This window comes from Arachis duranensis, chromosome 3 (assembly GCF_000817695.3).
Source record: "Arachis duranensis cultivar V14167 chromosome 3, aradu.V14167.gnm2.J7QH, whole genome shotgun sequence".
NCBI lineage: Eukaryota > Viridiplantae > Streptophyta > Magnoliopsida > Fabales > Fabaceae > Arachis > Arachis duranensis.
Window position 1 is genome coordinate 124,292,140 of NC_029774.3, and position 17,835 is coordinate 124,309,974.

Sequence of the window (17,835 nt, forward strand, 5' to 3'; positions counted from 1 at the left end):
TGTTTAGAAGGATATGTTTGTGACTGATTGATGGTGCTGTTGGTGAATTGTAGGTTTGATAATGTTATTTGGGGTTTTAAGTTGCTATGTGCAGAATTTACTTGAAGGCTAAAGGCCATGTTTTATGATTGAATTAGTTGGTAGTATAAGTTGTTGTGCTTGAGATGGGTTCTGTTATAACTAAACCCAGTTGGATGATGATGAATGATGATTTATTATGTGAATGAATGATAGAAAGTACATGTGAAAATTCTGTTTTTAACATGATGCAGAAAAATGAATGTTCACTTGTGTATAAGCACTTGAAAACTTGGAAAATATTGACTCTGGATTTTTGGGACTGCGCTAATCACTCTAGCAACTTTGGTTAGTCACAAGAAAGTTGGAATTATGGTTTTAGGGGAGTTTTTGGCTTAAATATAAGATTTGGTATGTGAGGTTGTTGGAATTACTTGATGCAGAATTTCTGCATATTTGGCAGTGACTTAAAATAAATTCTGGTAATAGTCCAGACCACCTTTTTGGATAAAATTATTTTTCTGTAAAACTCAGGTGTGTCTTGAATGTGCCATAAAAATTTCAAGGGATTTGGCCAAGTGGTTTAAAAGATATGAATTTTTGAAAACAGTAGCTGCTGCAGAATTTTTCTGGTTTTCTGGTTCTGCAACATTGATTTCAAACCACTGGAACTTTTGTTTTACGTAACATTTTAAGTTGCCACCAAAGGGGTTTTGAAGATCTGCATCTTCACTTTAATTGAGTACAAATTTCATGTTCATATCTATTTTGTAGACTTAATTAAGTCACTTGGAAGCTGGGTTGCTTGCTGGAAATTCTAAACTGATTTATGAAAACAGGGCATTACTTCCAATGGAGAATTAATTAATCAAATGAAGTGATATGAACTTAAAACTTGTTTGTTTTGAAACTTAGGAAAGTTGAGTGTAATCTACCCAAAATTTAGAAGCAGCGGATTAGAATTGAAATTATTATGGATTTTATAAAAACGCTGCTGCTTGCTGTTTTTCTGAATCTTTACAAGTGCAGTAGCAGAATTTTAAAACCTTGTATAAAATTCAATTCTGGTCCAAATGTAGTAAAATATAATTCAAAGTAAAGGTTAGGATCTCTAGAGTTACTTTGATAAGAGAGATAGTCCGTGCGTAGGCTTTCACAACATAAAAACCACATAACAAGACAGCAAGGTGCTGTTCCTACAAACCTAGAATAACAGTCTCGGTTTTTCCTCAATAGCTGGAGATAGACTGCCCAGAAAAATATGATTTCTAGACCTTTAGAAACTTGAGTTTAATACGAACATGTGGACATGAAATTTGTGTGAGTCCGAGTCCGTTTGTGATATTAATCGTTAGATAGAAAACCGGTCGCCAAAAGGGTATTAGGCTAAACAAGCTAAGAAATGAATAAGAATGTACGATAGATGGTATTCATTTGGATTGTTACAGGTGTAATTTATTTGCTAAGTACTATATTGCTAATTTGTTTCAATGATTTCTCAGAAATTCAATGGGTTCATGAGGATAGAATTACATTGTTCACCGCTGATGGACTGGTGCAGATTGGAGGCTCCATCACCCCTCGCCATGTTAGCTCTTCAGATGTATGATTTTATTATGCAATTTCATTAACCATGCTTGTTGGTGTTGGGGTTTTAACTTTTTAGGATTTATCTTGGATTTATCTTGGCTTTAAAGAGAGAAGACCTAATACAAAATTTACGAAATCGCTTAGGAGTTATTTGATTTGGTTATGACTTATGAAAACACTTTGTTGTTGAATAGCTTAATATAAACTGGTTTTCTTTTGTGGTATAGGTAGTACCGAAGACTATTGGAAAAGATAGGATGCTGCTCAAGTAATGGCTCAGGTTGAGGACTTGTGTTTTCTTCACTTTGCATCGATCTGTAGAATTTTTCTTCTACAAAATTCCTCAGCTGATTAAGAATATATAGTTATTTTGTTTACTGACATGATGGTGTTTGTGTTGTTGTAGTTAGTATGGGAAGGACTTGGACTCGGAGGAGGGACAGATGTCCGAAACTGGGGCAGGTAGAATGATAAAACCGATTGTGCTCTTTTGTGTCTAATGAATTTCCATATGAACTGCTTCTTTCCTTGTTTTGCAGCCTGGTTTATCAGGCTATTTCAATAGCAAATAATGCATGCTGGGCTATTGGAGAACTTGCAGTTAAGGTATGTTAATGTTATGTGCTACATTCTGATTAAATTTTGTAGAATTGTATTGTGGCTGGAATCTAATTGGCTTAGTCAGAGTTATGTGCATAATGTAGTTTTAAACTGTTAGTTTCAAAAGCCAATTAGGACAAATGGTTCTGCTCTTTGTGATTGCTATTTGACTGTTATCTTTTAATTTTCCACTTATATATTTTTGTCTTATGAATTTTTTTTGTCTAAAACAACACTTGTTGGCACAATTGACAATAAATGTATGAATTTAACTAAATTTAACTAAATTCCAATGGATATATATGTGTGTATATATATTAATGTGAAGTTGAGCGTACATATTAGGAGGTTAATAAAAAGAGTAGTAGGTTTGGTAAGCTTTCACTGCTATATCTTTATGCCTTTTAGGATGGCTATGAATGCTATAAACAATGCTTGTAAGAGATATTGGCATTTGGGATTTGATGAGTTATAGGTTATTCTTTTATTGATGGGGTGATTCTTTTGTTGTTGCCTGTCAAAGTTGCTGCCTTTAGGCTTTATAAGTTAAAAAAGAATTCACTTGGTTGCTGGAATTGATTGCAGATTTGAGTTATTTTCTGTGGTCACCACATTTTAAAGCAACAGCTCAAAGAAAAAGCGACAACTTTAAAAGATGAACTTGGAGACATGAAGGCCAAACAGTAGCAACAAGAGGAAGAGATTCATGGATTGTGGAATATGGTTTAGTTATTAGAAAATACTTATGTAAGATATAATATTTTAGTTTTTCGTAGAGTATTAGTAGTAAATTTTAAGTGGTCTCTTGCTTATTTTGATATGACTATGCTTAATTTGGTGTGAGATGTATGAATATTCAAAATTAATTTCATTTTAATACTTTTGGTTCTTTATAAATATATTTTGTTTACAGATAATTTTTATCATTTAAATAAATTTAGTATAATTTTATATTTATTTTTATTTTATTTTATTTAATTCATTTAATTAAAAATACAAAATTATATATGTAATTATATTATTAAATATTATATTGTACAAAAAATTATTGGAATATTAATTATATATATATATATCAAAAATTAAAAAAAAATAATGAGGGACCTAAGGCTACACTTATATAGAATAGCTATAAGTATACTATTTGTTACGTTTATAAAGTGATGCAGTAGCCTTGAAAAGTATAGCCTATTCTTTTGAATTCTGGTAATTATTAGTGCTGAAAAGTGTAGCCTTTGGTCCTGGACAGCATCACTTGAAAAGCGTAGCCTATTCTCAAACGCCAAAAGCGTAGCCCTTGGTGCAGAAAAGCGTAGCCTTTGAGAATAGGCAACGGCTGAATAGGAATCACCCCAAAAAGCGTAGCCGTAGCCTAAGACATCATTTTTTTTTACTTTTGGCTACACTTTTCAAGTGTACCTGAATGGGTGTTTTTCTTGTAGTGATATATATATATACTCAATTTCTTTTTACACTACTATTATTAGTTGACGGCAATTAGTTAAAATCATACTACACAAGAAATCTAAAGAAAAGCGTGCACATTTCGCTCAAGCTACTATACTAGAACGGTTATTCTTCGCAGTGCTCTAACAATATTATTTGAAGGGCCTAGAAGTAATGATGATAGCAAGGGAAGTTTAGATAAGAAACTCATCGTATGACTTACTTGTAAGGGCAGTGTTAGAACCAGCAAATTTTGTGATTCATAATTATTAATTAGTTATCATTCGTATTTTTAATGGTGTGAGATTATATTTAAAATATAAAATTATTTAATTTTTTATTGATTAAATACTGACCAAATTTTAATAAAACTACTTATTCCAGGATTTCTCTACTTCGTACACCTAGTGATGACCTATATTTCCTTCCCATGAACAAGTGAATTTCTTATTAGATTGGTAGAAAACTAAAGTCAATAATCATCATTGTTATTTAAAGGAGGGAATTAACTTTGATGTAACTGCACATATATTATAATTATTAATTAAATGGTTGTGACTTATGAACATTTTTAAAGTTAATATAATAAGACATGTATAGATGACTGCTCATTTGTTGCATACTTTTGTAACATAATTGCTTTGATTTGTTTTCACTTTGTGGTGGCACCTTTAAATCTTTAATAATAATTTCAGTTTTAAAGAAGGAAATAATATTATAATCTTACATTCCCGCGTGCAAATTAAAGATCTATAGGGTATTAGCTTTGTGGCTGGGTGTGATCAAAGCATGCTTTATGCACAGTTAAGTAGTGGATTCCTTGACCAAGTCATTACAAGCTCAATCTGCATAATCACAATCTAATGATGGTTAACAATCATTAGAGCAAATCTCTTGCTTAGATTATATGTTTCTGTCCCCACTTCTCATCGGAAATTATTTAGTATTTGTATATTCTTGTGAGCCGATCAAATTTCAAATGCATGCATGCCTTGAGAACGCAATATCTTTATATATGTATTACTTGATTTTAGAATAAAATCAAAAACCACCTCACCAATTAATGTTATAGTTTTATTCCAGAGATGAGAGTAAGAATATGAATCCTAACTAATAGTTTAAGTTTTCAATGTATTTATTAAAAAATAAATTTTTATTAATAATAATCTTAATATATGTTAACTAAATTCTTATAAATGTAATAAATATTTATATTCAACTTCACCAAAAAAAAATTAATTTGAAAATACAAGTATCATATCCTCTTTTGTTTTGGTATTGTTATTAATTAGCTATGGTTATCTAATATGTAAATACAATATTTTTTATAATACATAGAAGGTGTTTACTATGATGCTTAAAAAGTATTGTCTAATTATTAAAATTGGTAAAATAATTAATTTTAAATTTAAAAATATAAAAGTTAAAAAACTTTAAATATTTTAAAATTACTATAAAAAGTTAGATAAAAGTTAGACACTAAAGAAAAGGCACCATAGAATTGGCTTACATAAAAATTGATTGATATTAGGTTCAGTGACAATTTTTCTGTGCCAGGATGCAAAATGCACCGGCTTAAATGTGGATTTCCTCACTTATTATCCTTTTTCATTTTTTTTAACGATATTTAATTGTACTTTAATAGATAGGAAAGGAAGCATGTCAAACCGGGTAATGATTGTGTCATGGACTCATGAGAAATATGAACTCTTCGCAAAGGAAAGTTTTGAAACTTTACATGGTCCAGTCAATCGTGTTAACTGTTAATATGGACAGAAAGAGAAAAACAACAGTAATGCTGCAAAAGGCCAATAATATAAATTTTATTATTTTAGACTACGAATTACTCAGTATTAATATTTTTGTACATAAGTCCAAACAAAATCCAAAAACCAAATGCTGGCTAGATTTGTTGAAATCTGTTGGCCTTTAAGACTTCCTCTTAAAAAATTATATCGAAAAAGACACAGAAGCTTAAGGATATTAGCAGAAGATACTAAACAGAATCTAATATTTAGTTGACACTGAAATATCATCAAAATCGATATAGTTAATAGTGCAACCAGAATTTAGTTTCCATTCTTAAGAATAGAATTTTCTGTGTTCTTCAGCTCAGCCAATGAAAGCAATTATAGCACAAGTAAACCCCTTACTAGTGTTTACCAAATTGGATGCTAATTTGAAAAGTTCTGCCACACAATAATGTAAAAGTCTAAAAATATTCATAAAATGTCAAAGAATTGAATGAATCACATTTTCAAATACTTTATCCTATTTTGACAAATTTAAATTGGTTAACTAAAACCTGGATTTTATCCGTTGTACCAATTAGCTTATAACGGTTCATATTCAAAAAAGATTTTCGAGCCATTATAATATTCAATTTACATGCAATATTTACTAAAATAAAGTCGTGATTTTCTTAATAGACTTGTTATAAAGCAACAAGCTATGAAACCATCAAATATATACTCCATGCTTGTTATAATGCTATTGCTGAATGATTATACATACACTAGCATGCTTTTCCAGGTCAACCAAAGGCAGTTTTGGTAAAAATTCTCATTACCTAGTAAAAAAACGGAACATTAATAATTATATTTCCCTTATAGTTATAATAAAATACAAAATACAAGATTAGAAAAAAGTGGATACATACCTTTCTAGCCTATTCTAATGGATCGTCCAAATTATGAAGTCTATGGAAAATTCAAATACACAAAAATGCCAAAAATGTGCAAGGAGCGAGATAATTTATTAACGGTTCCAAGAATATAATAACAAAATCTACAAACACCTACCTGAACAAGGCATGACATATATTTGAAGATCTAAAATTCTCTGATTTATATAACCTGGAGACTATGCTTCAAATCGTAAGGATTTGGCAGATAGAAAAGCTTCTTGTAGGCATTCCACAGCACCTTCATAGTTCAAGAACCCCATAAACCAAAATTCATGGTTGTCCACAGATATCACCTGGATGTACTTCTCAGCAGGATTGGCTGTGTTTGACGAAGGATTCACTGCTTTTAGCTCGTATAGTGGAATAGCTACCTACACTCATTTTAGTAATGATATCAATTTACATAAATAACACGTCCAATAAAAATGTTCTACATCTCAGACAAATCAAACAAGGAAAAAAAAAAGAGAAATATGCTTCTTTGGGAAAGTTTTTTTCCCGGGAATTGGTGGCACCAATGGTTTACTCTGCTGCTTTTACGAAATGGGGGTTATCAATATTACACCAGCTATATCAGCAATTACTTAACTAATTTATCTTTAAGATTAATACTCATCTGCAAGTATTCAACCAATCCTAGATCTATTTACAAAAAAATGCCCACTCCTAAATTATATGGAGAGGGGTATTACATTGCAATCCATTTACAGGATGCACCATATAGGCTACCCCGGAGAGTGGAAACTGGACTGCCAACATTTACATTGCTACTATTGGATTTTGGTGTACCTTTTATCTAACAAAAAAACCTTTTTTTCAACCTGAATCAGATTTTGCTGGTGTCAAATAGACACCTACTTCATGATATTCAAATTTCATTCATACCATTAGAATAATAGTAAACCTTAAGGACTCATCATAAAAATAAAAAAATAAGTTCACAACATAATCTAGTTATATATGCAAACTAAGGAAAAAAGCTTTTGAGGAAAATCGTACATCATATCATGCCAATGCTTTGTTAAGTTATGGTACTCAATATGTACCTTATAATAGCTCCATTCCGTTCGGTTATCATCAGATTGATAGGAAATAGGATTATCACTAGCATATGCAATCTTTACAGTAGAGATATACAAAACCCCCATTATTGGACCAGCTGATGTTGATAGATAACATGCAAAAGAATTCAGAAGCCGTTCCTCAGGAACTGTCTCAAATGTATGCAGAAAAATCTTCTCATATCCACCTTCTGCCAGGACCTTTGTTCCCTGAGCAATTCTTCCCATAGCAGCTTCAGCAAAACTGGGGCTTGTTTTCACTTAAACACAATTAAACAAAACAATGACAGATCAGGTACATAACAAGGAATATCATCAAGGATGATGGCAGGGAAAAATAACAAGAATCATAAGATCAATCAAGTACATTGATAATTATTAAAACATAACAGAGAAAAATGATACTGGTCAATGGTCAATACAGCCACTGGTTGGTAAAATGTTGAACAGGTTATAGAACAGAGAACAACAGAGAACAAAATAAAAATCAAGCATCTCATCTGCAAATTCTTATATTTATATTTTTTAAGCATAGTAATAAAGAATATTACCGAAATCATCACTGAAACACCCTATTGACAGAAAAATAACCGGAAATATCATAGAATCAATAATTCCATGGATCAAATATATACAAATAAAGAATGAATCACACCATTACCAGCAAAAAATTTTATCCCCACATAAATCATAAATGTGCGACATAAAGGGACCTTTATGCTAACACAAAGGGACATGTCAGACAGCAACATAGAAATAATAATAAAAAAAAGGCATCGCGTTGCAAAATAACTAAATTCCATGATAGTTGAATCAAATGCCAAAATCAGCATCATTCCACTTCCACCTGCACCTTCTTTTAGAAACCGAACAACAAATTAATAAAAAATGAAAATATATTAAATAAATAAAACGAGAAAACTTACAGTGCTGCCACGTGTTTCCGGCGAGACTTTCAGCTCTCCGAGTTGCTTCCCCAACCTTCTTTCCCCATCTTCCAAGCACGTTCCTAACGGTCACTACCGTCTCTGATATACCAAACAAAATTCCATAACAATCACACACTCCAGACGCATGCATGCAAACTGCATATACATCAAATAAGAATATTCAAACTACAAAGAATAGAAGAGAAGGAGAATACCAACCAAAGAAGGTTACTGTGGTCGCGGATTGCGATGAAGTCGACGAAGGAGGAGAAGAGAAAGAGGGAGAGAAATAGGCGCGTGGATTGAAGCGCGATTCCTGAGGTGAAGACACGAAGGTGGATTCCGTTACCAATTCGGGGCTCCAATGCACGGACTTTTTCGCGCTACCGGACGACGGAAAGGTGCGCGCCGATCCTGATCCGTGCGGAATCTGAGATCCTTGGTTCGTTCCTGGCTTCGGCGGTTCCATCATCATCTTGAGCTTTCGAGGATCGCCTGTGGCGGCGCGTGAGTACGCGTATGTTTTTTATGGTTGTGCTTTTGAATTTGTTTAACGTTTTTTGGTTCGGAGTTTTGAATTTTCTTCACCTGCAAGAAAAAGAAAAGGAATAGAAGGCTGAAATTGTAATTTCTCAGGAGAAAAACATGAAATGTTCGCTTTTTTTTAGCGCGAAGATGATGGATGCCCGCTTTTCCGTCCGTTCGCCAGTAACCAGTTACTACTTGTTGTTGTTGAGGACAGGACTGGAATTTCGAAAAAATAATTGGATTTTTTTTACCGGAAAAAAATTGAAATGTTGTTTGTATGCAGAGAGAAAAAAAAAAAAGTGAGATTGTTAAAATATATGTTGTTGTAGTTTTGTCAATGTCTCATTTTAATTACTAAATTAGCATTCATCCCATATTTTTTTTTCTATTTATTAATAAATGATCATATTTTTACATGAAAAAGTTGTGTTTTGCTTATATTTTTTTTATCGTTTTAAAGAATTTAATTTTTATTTACGGTTAATATAAAATAATTTTAAATAATAAATTAATTATGTATTAAGTATTAATATATCAATAAAAAAATTAATTTTTAAATTTATTATTTAAAAAAATTTAAATATGTAAATCTAACTAAATAATTGTGTTAAACTTTTGTTTTATTAGTGTATTAAAATTAAATTTTATTTTAAATAACAAAATTAAGTGGATGAATTTTTCTCAGATTTCAAATATGAAATATTGAATATTTTTTAGTTATAATAAAACTCTCTTTAGGCCTTATCTTTTTACAAATTGACAAGCCACTTGATACTTCCTAACCATAAAAAATGACTAATTGGTCCTATCTTTCTCTTCCATTAGACATATAAGTCTTTTTGTGAATATCTCTAATAATGATTGACGAAAATGACTGAGTTATAACATTAGTAGTATGAGATGGTATGTATAAGTTTGACATGGACTATACCTATTTGTATGGGACTGATTATTCCCTACTCAGTAAAATGACGTCGTTTCCAAAAACAGTTGAATCGTTGTATGTAAAATAGTGATTATGACACCATACGGCTAGCTATAATACTTATTTAAGGTGCTTGATTTTCTCTTTTTATATTAAGATTAGAGATTGGGATGGTTCTTTTTTAAATTCGCAATTCAATTGTCTTAAAAAATGATATTATTTTGTTAATTAGATAGAACTAATCAGTCTCATACAAATAAAAATAATTCATACAAATCTTGTATAAGTCATCTCATACTACTAATAATGTAACTTTGTAATTTATATTAATTATTGACGAAGAGATTCACAAAATAACTCACATGACTAAAGAAAAGAACAACAAAAATCAATTAGTCATATTTTAAGGAAACTTTTATGGTGCTAATACCAAAAATCAACATGTCATAATGTTCATGTGTCATTGTGGAAAGCCTTTGCCACTGGGATCACATTTTATTATTAACTGTTATGGAATATTAATTAGTTACAATTATGTTGTTAACTAAATAAAATATTTGAGCTGATTAAAGGATTTTAGGTATTGGATAATGGACTAATAATTAGATTATTTTATTTTTCTTTTTGTGTCTAATTGAAATTGTTTGGTCATTTCATGCTTACTATTTACTAATTTAGTTATTAGTAATTAGATTAAATCTTAATTTTTATTATATTTTTATTATAAATATTTTATTTCATCCTCAAGTTAATGTTATTTTTTTTTTACATATTTTTTTATTATTTTATTATTTTGCTCTCAAATCACTATAACATCTACTATGATTACTATAATTATAATTTTTGTATTTATGTAGAAGAAAATTACCATGGAGAAAATGGTATTTTTGAAAGAAAAAACTTTAATTTTGATCACATGACTAAAATAAAACAAAATAAAATATTTAAAGTAAAAATAGAATATTTTAAATTTTAAAGATAAATTATGACTTAATTTGAACGTTAGAGATTGATAGAAAAATAAAGTTTTAGAATTAAATTCGAATAAAAAAATTCTATTAAAGATGTATTACTAAAAAAATTCAGCCTTGCATTTTTTTTCAAAATTAAAATAATGTTGAGTGTAAATAATTTTGACTAAATAAAAAAATATAATGTGGATGGAAATTAAAATTTGAAAGAATTTTTTTAAATATATTAAAAATAAATTAAACAACTTATATATTTATATAAAAATATTATTTGTATACTAAAATTAACAATCAAAATCGGTCACTATATATTTGTGTATAAATATACGTTATTTAATTTATTTTTACTGTATATTTTATATTTTAATATATATTTTATACTTATAAAAAATTTTAGTAATTAATTTTAGTGTATAATATAATATTAATTTTTTATGTGCATATAATATTTTTATTGTGCGAAATCTCCAAACCCTCCAAATAGTAGCTATTAGTGAAACGAAAATGTTCCCATTTGAAAATGGAAGATTCCCCGTGTTGTAAACATTGGTTTTGTGAAATATTCTTCGAGTTGCAAACATGATTCGTGGTTATTGCAAGGTTGGCACAATCTAAACAATCTGAAAATCATAAAATTACTAAACTTTCCTTCTTTTTACATTTGATCTAGTTAACTTTATCGTGTGGTCAATGAATAATTCTTAGAATCTAGTTGTATTCAATTCGGGTAGATTTTTAACATAATTGATTCCTATATCATTTTGTCATTATCAACATTAAACATAACTTGGTCATAAGCATAACTTCATCGCTATGTATAAAACTAAAAATCTTATAATTTACTGATACTCTTGATTACTACTAATTATTAGTATGACATTAAGTTAAAGCTTATGACTCTAATTTCATTAGAATATACTAATCTTATAAGGCTATATATTATTTATAAAATATATATTTATTTATAGCGATAGATAAATTAAATTCAAGATTAATAAATTTAGCATACATTGCTTATTGCTCATAAAGTAGAGTCAAACTGAAATTTTAATTTACAAGAGATTCATTTGAGATATAATATACACAAATATATGATAATTGATTTTACTTATTAATTTTAGTATATAAATAATATTTTTATCTATATAAATATATAAGTTATTTAATTTATTTTTAATGCGTATTTTAAAAAAATTTCTAAATTTTAATTTTCATCCATATTATATTTTTTTATCCAATCAAAATTATTTACACTCAATATTATTTTAATTTTGGAAAAAAATTCCAAAGCTGAATTTTTTAGTAATACATCTTTCATGGATTTATTTTATTTGGATTTAACTCTAAAACTTTATTTTTCTATTAGTTTTTAACGTTTGAATTAAGTCTTAATTTTATCTTTAAATTTTAAAACGTCTTATTTTTATTTCAAACATTTTATTTGATTTTTATTTTAGTCATGTGATCAAATTAATTTTTTTTTTCAAAAAATACAATTTTTTCCATCATGATATTTTTCTACATAAATGCAAAAATTATAATTGTAGTAATCATAGCGGATGTTATAGTGATTTGAGAGAAAAAATAATAAAAAATAATAATTTTTTAAAAAAATTAATATTAATTTGAAGACGAAATAAAATATTTATAATAAAAATATAATAAAAATTAAGACTTAATCTAATTATTAATAACTAAATTAATAAATAGTAATCATGAAATGACTTAACAATCCCAATTAAACACAAAAAAAATGAAATAACTCAACTACTACAGCCCATTGCCCATCACCTAAAACCGTGCAACCAGCCCAAAGACTATTTAGTTAACAATATAATTGTAGTTAATTAAGCTTGCTGAAACCATTCCGTAACTATCAGTAATAAAATCTGACCCTGGTAATAGAGGCTATGTGTTGCACTCCCACAATTGACACACAAGAACATTATGACATGTTGATTTTTGGTATCAGCACTATAGAGGTTTCCATATTTTAATTGTGAGGGAGTAAATGATCAAATTCATTTTTAAAAGATTATTTATTATTTTAAATTAATCTCCAAAAAATTTTTTTAATTAAATTTATTTTTTAAAAATTTTAAATTGGTTACATTAGTTCTTCCATCACTTCAATTACTCATGTCATCAAAATTTGTTGATTTAGTGTGTTAAATAACACCTCAGGACATACCTAAAAGTCTTAATTAACTACTAACATGATATATTTATGAAATTAGAACAAATCAATTTCAATTTATGGGATTTCAATATCTCAAGATCTCTCACAATTTATGATTGATTTAATCTAATTTTATAAATTTATCATTTTAACAACTAATTAGAATTGTCAAGTATATATAGTAGTTAATGTGATGTCACTTAATGTATCATATTAATAAATTTTGATGTTGTTAGTAATAAAAATGATGAATGACTAACGTGATTAATTTAAAATTTTAAAAAAATAAATATATTTAAAATCTTTAGAGATTAATTTAATGAATGAATAAATTTTTAAAGATGAATTTGATATTTTACTCGTTAGAGGAAAAAAATTATTTCATACCACTTAGACAGTGATTTAGGCTGATTTTTTTGGATATGATTTGGGGGTGTGAGTTATACTGGGATATGATCATTACGGGTGATTTACATTGTTATGACGACGTTGCTTTTTGAAATTTTGGGGGGAAGAAATTGGACCCACCGATTTCAAGCAGAGAGGAAGTAACACAAATCGGACCCATCGATTTGTGTGAGGGAGATGTTGAGCAACATGAAATCGGTGGCACCAATTTCTGGGTGGCGAAATATTTTACCCGAAGAGTGCAGTAATCGGTGGGACCGATTATTGGTGGCAAAAAATTTTATTTTAATCCGGGGTGAACCAATCGGACCCACCGATTTGGAAGTTCACGCGGTCGGTCCGTCCGATTTGCCCGTTAGTGCATACAAAAACTGGAAAGAGCTCACAAAACCCCCATTTCTTTATCGCCGGTAGAATTTACTTACTAACCATATCATTCATACATACATACATAGTTAATTCCTATTTTAATTTCTATTTCTAACCACCTAATAATAAAATCATACATACATACATGCTTAATCTCTACTTAGTGCCATTATAATATATATTGCTAATAAAATCTAATATTATCACTATTATTATCATTAAATCAGATTATTAAAAAATAAAAACTTACATAATTTAAATGTCCAAGATAATTAACAATATAAAACTCTGGTTGATTTATTTCTTTAATTTTTGGTCTTCTTGACATTTTTGTTTAAATTTTCCAGCAGATTGTTGTGGTCCAACAATGGTAAAATAGGAAAAGTGGTGGGGTTGAGAGTAAGCAGAAAGGGATACGAGAGTGAGAGTGAAAGAGATAGTGTTGGGAGGGGGTGAATCACTGGTCTTGGGATAGGGAGTCACAGGACAACCAAAAAGCCAGCTGCATGCGTGACGTGTGGACAAAGGAGTCTCAAATCAGACCCACCGATTTTCGTTTCCCAATCGGTGTCACCGATTTCTTCGACACCGCCGTCACATCTCGGTAAAACAACCCAAATTCCCATATTGCTACGATACTCCTTCACCGAATCCATATCAAAATTAAAAAATTCACTGATTTAGGGAATTGTCTATAATGATAAAAGGTAATTCTAGTCCTACAAAGACCTTTAGAGAATATACTAAATTGGTGGCTCTGCTGCGATTTGTACAGAACAGTTATGTATAGACAATTTTATCCAGCTATTTTTCCTAATTACAATTGATGTCCATTAGATTAAATAAAGCAGTGATGTTTTAGCCCTTGCTTTTTTTTTTTGACATGATTTGACTCTTGTTAGTTACAAACCACATTGAAATAATGGTGTTTTTATTGGGCTTCCATGAGAATATTGGGCCGTATTGAATTTGGATATTACATGAATTAAAAAGACTAATATTAAATCAAGTTAGGTTGGTCTAGTAGTTAACTCACTAATCCGCTTAACCAAGTGTCGGGAGTTCGAATCCTGTCTTATGTATGCAGCAACCCATTAGCCAGCGACAAACCCTTAAATGGAGCTCAGTACCGCGACAGATTAGTTCTTGTCCTGTCGAATTGAAGGATACATAAGAAACCAAAAAAAATAAAAAATAAAAAGACTAATATTAATGGATCGTTGTCCCGAATTTGTTGGCAATATAAGTTATTAAAATTTTTTTATATAATTTATACACCTATTATTATATAAAAATATTTTAATATTTATAACAACAAACATATAATTAGATGTTAAAAAAATCTTTATATATTACAGTACATATATAAAAGTAAAGTATTTTAAAATTTATTTTTTTTCATGATATTAAATTATATTTTAATATAACAAACACTTATACTAATATTTTTGTTAATTAAAAGAAAATAATAATCTAATCATGAGTGCATATATTACTAAATGTACGAAAATGAATAGTGTGATTAATTTTGTTTAAAAAATGTTAGTCTATATTATTATTAATTACTTAATGAGTAATTACTACATTTAAGTATTAAGTATTTGATATCATACTTGAGATTTAGTTGTATCTATATTTTGTACATGAATGATATAATTGGCATTTTGATTTAAGTTAGACTATTATTTTATGTGAAACTCCAATTAGTATGAAATAAATATTTTAACGTAAAGAAATATAATTTTATGTGGATGTGACAATATGAGGAGAAAGAATTGTTCATTGTCTCTAAATTTTACAAAACTTAATCATTCTTAATAATGTGGATATTAAAAATATTTATAATAATTTAATTTTTAAGTGGTATTTTAGAATAATTTTGTTATGTGAATAATAGTAAAATTTTTATAATAGTAGTAATTTACATTATAATTTATGTAATGTAATTTCAATTTCAGATTAGATATAGTGAAAAATTCAATAAAATAAAAAACTAGGGGATAAATTAAGTTATGTTAGTACAGTAGTGCTCTATATTTGGAGATTTATTTGCGTGGAGAGCGAAACCATCATTTCGGCAGTCAATTTTAAAAAAAGTTTTTGCGCCACATGTCGATTCCAATTGATAGCAATGTTTCCTTTTTCCTACTTAAGCATTGTCTCTATTCAAAAGTCACTTGCAATATGAAATTTTTGTATTATTGGCTTAATATTAAATGAGTTCCAAAATTTAAAGAAATTTCATAAAAATTTTGGTCCTTTAAGGATTTTGATATTCTTTTTTCATCCAAGAACCTTTTTTTATTCAAACTGTCGAAGTGGTGAAGCGTTTAGGAAGAGAATAGAAGAATTTACAGGATGAAAATTGTGACTAGAGAATAATAAAAGTTCTTTCACAGTTTCAAAAACTCATTTTTATTGAATTGGATTTTCTCTAACTTATTTTTACAGCTGGTTGCAACTATTAATAATAATAATAATTAACCTCGTAACTAACTATTATTTATAATTAACTCAGTTACTAACTATTCTAACAAGTTACTCTACGTGTTTACTCATGTGACACCCCCTCTCAAGCTAGAATCGATGTTCTCCATCATTCTCAGCTAGCTCAATTATTGCTGAAACTGATTAGGAGCCAATGCTTTTGTCAATATGTCTGCTACTTAATTGTGGGTGGAGATAGATAGAAACTTTATACCTTACTCTTGCCATTTGTCTCTCACAATGTGACAATTCATCTCTATATGTTTGGTTCTCTCATGAAATACGAGATTAGCGGCAATATGCAATGCAGATTGGCTATCACAATATATTCCAATGGATCTTTCAAGCCTTATCCTCAAATCTTGCAGCACATAAGTGATTCACTATGCCTCCCGTGTAGCCATTGCTAAAGCTCTATATTCAGTCTCACATGAAGAATTGGCAACTGTATTTTGTTTCTTACTTTGAAGTGCCAATGAAAAAGCAGTAGCCTGAGGTTAATCTCCTTGTATCTGAACAAGTGCCCCAATTGCTGTCCGAAAAACTAGTGGGTGTTCAATCTATGTTAGCTGTAAACATCAGCCCTTTGGTTGGTGTTCCTCTTAAATATCTCAAAACTCTCAATGCTGCTTCAAAGTATATGTTTGTGGGACAATCCAGGTATTGACTTAGTCTCCCAACAGCATATCCAATTTCTGGCCTAGTATTAGTCAAATAGATCAGTTTTCCATTCAGCTTCCTATATTGTGTATTAGACTGCAACGGATTTTCTGAATTCTTGGTCAATTTGATGGTGTAGTCCATTGGTGTTGCTATTGGCTTGGCATTTAGTAGGTTATAATACTTCAAGAGATCGAGGCAGTATTTCTTTTGATTCACCATGATCCCCCTCTTGCTTCAAATCACTTCCAAGCCAAGAAAGAACTTGAGTTCACCAATGTCTTTGATCTTAAACAAAAGATGCAAATGCTGTTTTATGAAGTTGATCTGTGCCATGTCATCCCCTGAAATAATTAGGTCATCAACATATACTAGTATAACTGTGAAACCAAATTTTGTAGATTTGGTGAAAAGGCTATAGTCACTTCGAGACTGACAGTAACCAATTGAGAAAAGAGTGGAAGTGAGCTTAGTGTTCCACTGCCTGCTGGCTTGTCTTAAGCCATAAAGGGAACGATCTAACTCGCAAACCAATCCCGGGTTAGAAAGGAACAGTCCAGGAGGAGGCTTCATATAGACCTCTTCAACAAGATTCCCATGTCAGAAGGCTGTGTTGACATCCAATTGATGCACGAACCAGCCTTTGACTGCTGCTATGGAAAGTAAGATTCGAAGGATTGTCATCTTTACAACTAGGCTAAATGTTTTAAGATAGTCCACCCCAGCCGTCTGGGTGAAGCCCTGTGCCACTAATCTAGCCTTGTGGCGTTCCACCGTTCCATCAGCATTGAGCTTCAATTTAAACATCCATCGGAAACCTACAGTCTTTTTCTAGCTGGAAGAAGTGTTAGAGTCCAAGTCTTATTTTCTTTTAGAGCATTTAACTCCACATTGATTGCTTCTTGCCATTTTGGATCAGTGACAACTTCAGCATAGCATTTGGATCCAGTGGGTTTTGGCTGAAAGGTGGTTTGATTG

General features: G+C 29.9%; 1 protein-coding gene and 1 long non-coding RNA gene across 2 annotated transcripts; one reads left to right on the forward strand and one right to left on the reverse strand.

Moving 5' to 3' along the window:
- Positions 1-7: 7 nt before the first annotated feature.
- LOC107481371 (uncharacterized) lies at positions 8-3,053 on the forward strand. The gene is made up of 5 exons (XR_001590595.3): positions 8-1,621; positions 1,836-1,888; positions 2,015-2,070; positions 2,148-2,214; positions 2,794-3,053. It is a non-coding gene; the product is annotated as an uncharacterized LOC107481371 (long non-coding RNA).
- Positions 3,054-6,475: 3,422 nt separating this feature from the next.
- Positions 6,476-8,799, reverse strand: LOC107481149 (GLABRA2 expression modulator-like). The gene is made up of 4 exons (XM_052258502.1): positions 8,588-8,799; positions 8,328-8,443; positions 7,387-7,661; positions 6,476-6,711 (listed from the first exon to the last, which is right to left on the reverse strand). Exons 1-4 carry the CDS (start codon positions 8,797-8,799, stop codon positions 6,517-6,519), a joined length of 798 nt encoding a protein of 265 aa, XP_052114462.1. The 3' UTR covers positions 6,476-6,516.
- Between the last annotated feature and the right edge of the window lie 9,036 nt (positions 8,800-17,835).

Excerpts from the sequence above, each read along its gene's own strand:
- LOC107481149 (XM_052258502.1), bottom strand. The coding sequence starts at position 8,799 with ATGGAACCGCCGAAGCCAGGAACGAACCAAGGATCTCAGATTCCGCAC. Across the intron at positions 8,444-8,587 it reads TTCTCTTCTCCTCCTTCGTC|GTTTGGTATATCAGAGACGG; the intron begins GACTTCATCGCA and ends TTATGGAATTTT. Across the intron at positions 7,662-8,327 it reads CGGAAACACGTGGCAGCACT|TGAAAACAAGCCCCAGTTTT; the intron begins GTAAGTTTTCTC and ends ATTGTGTTTAAG.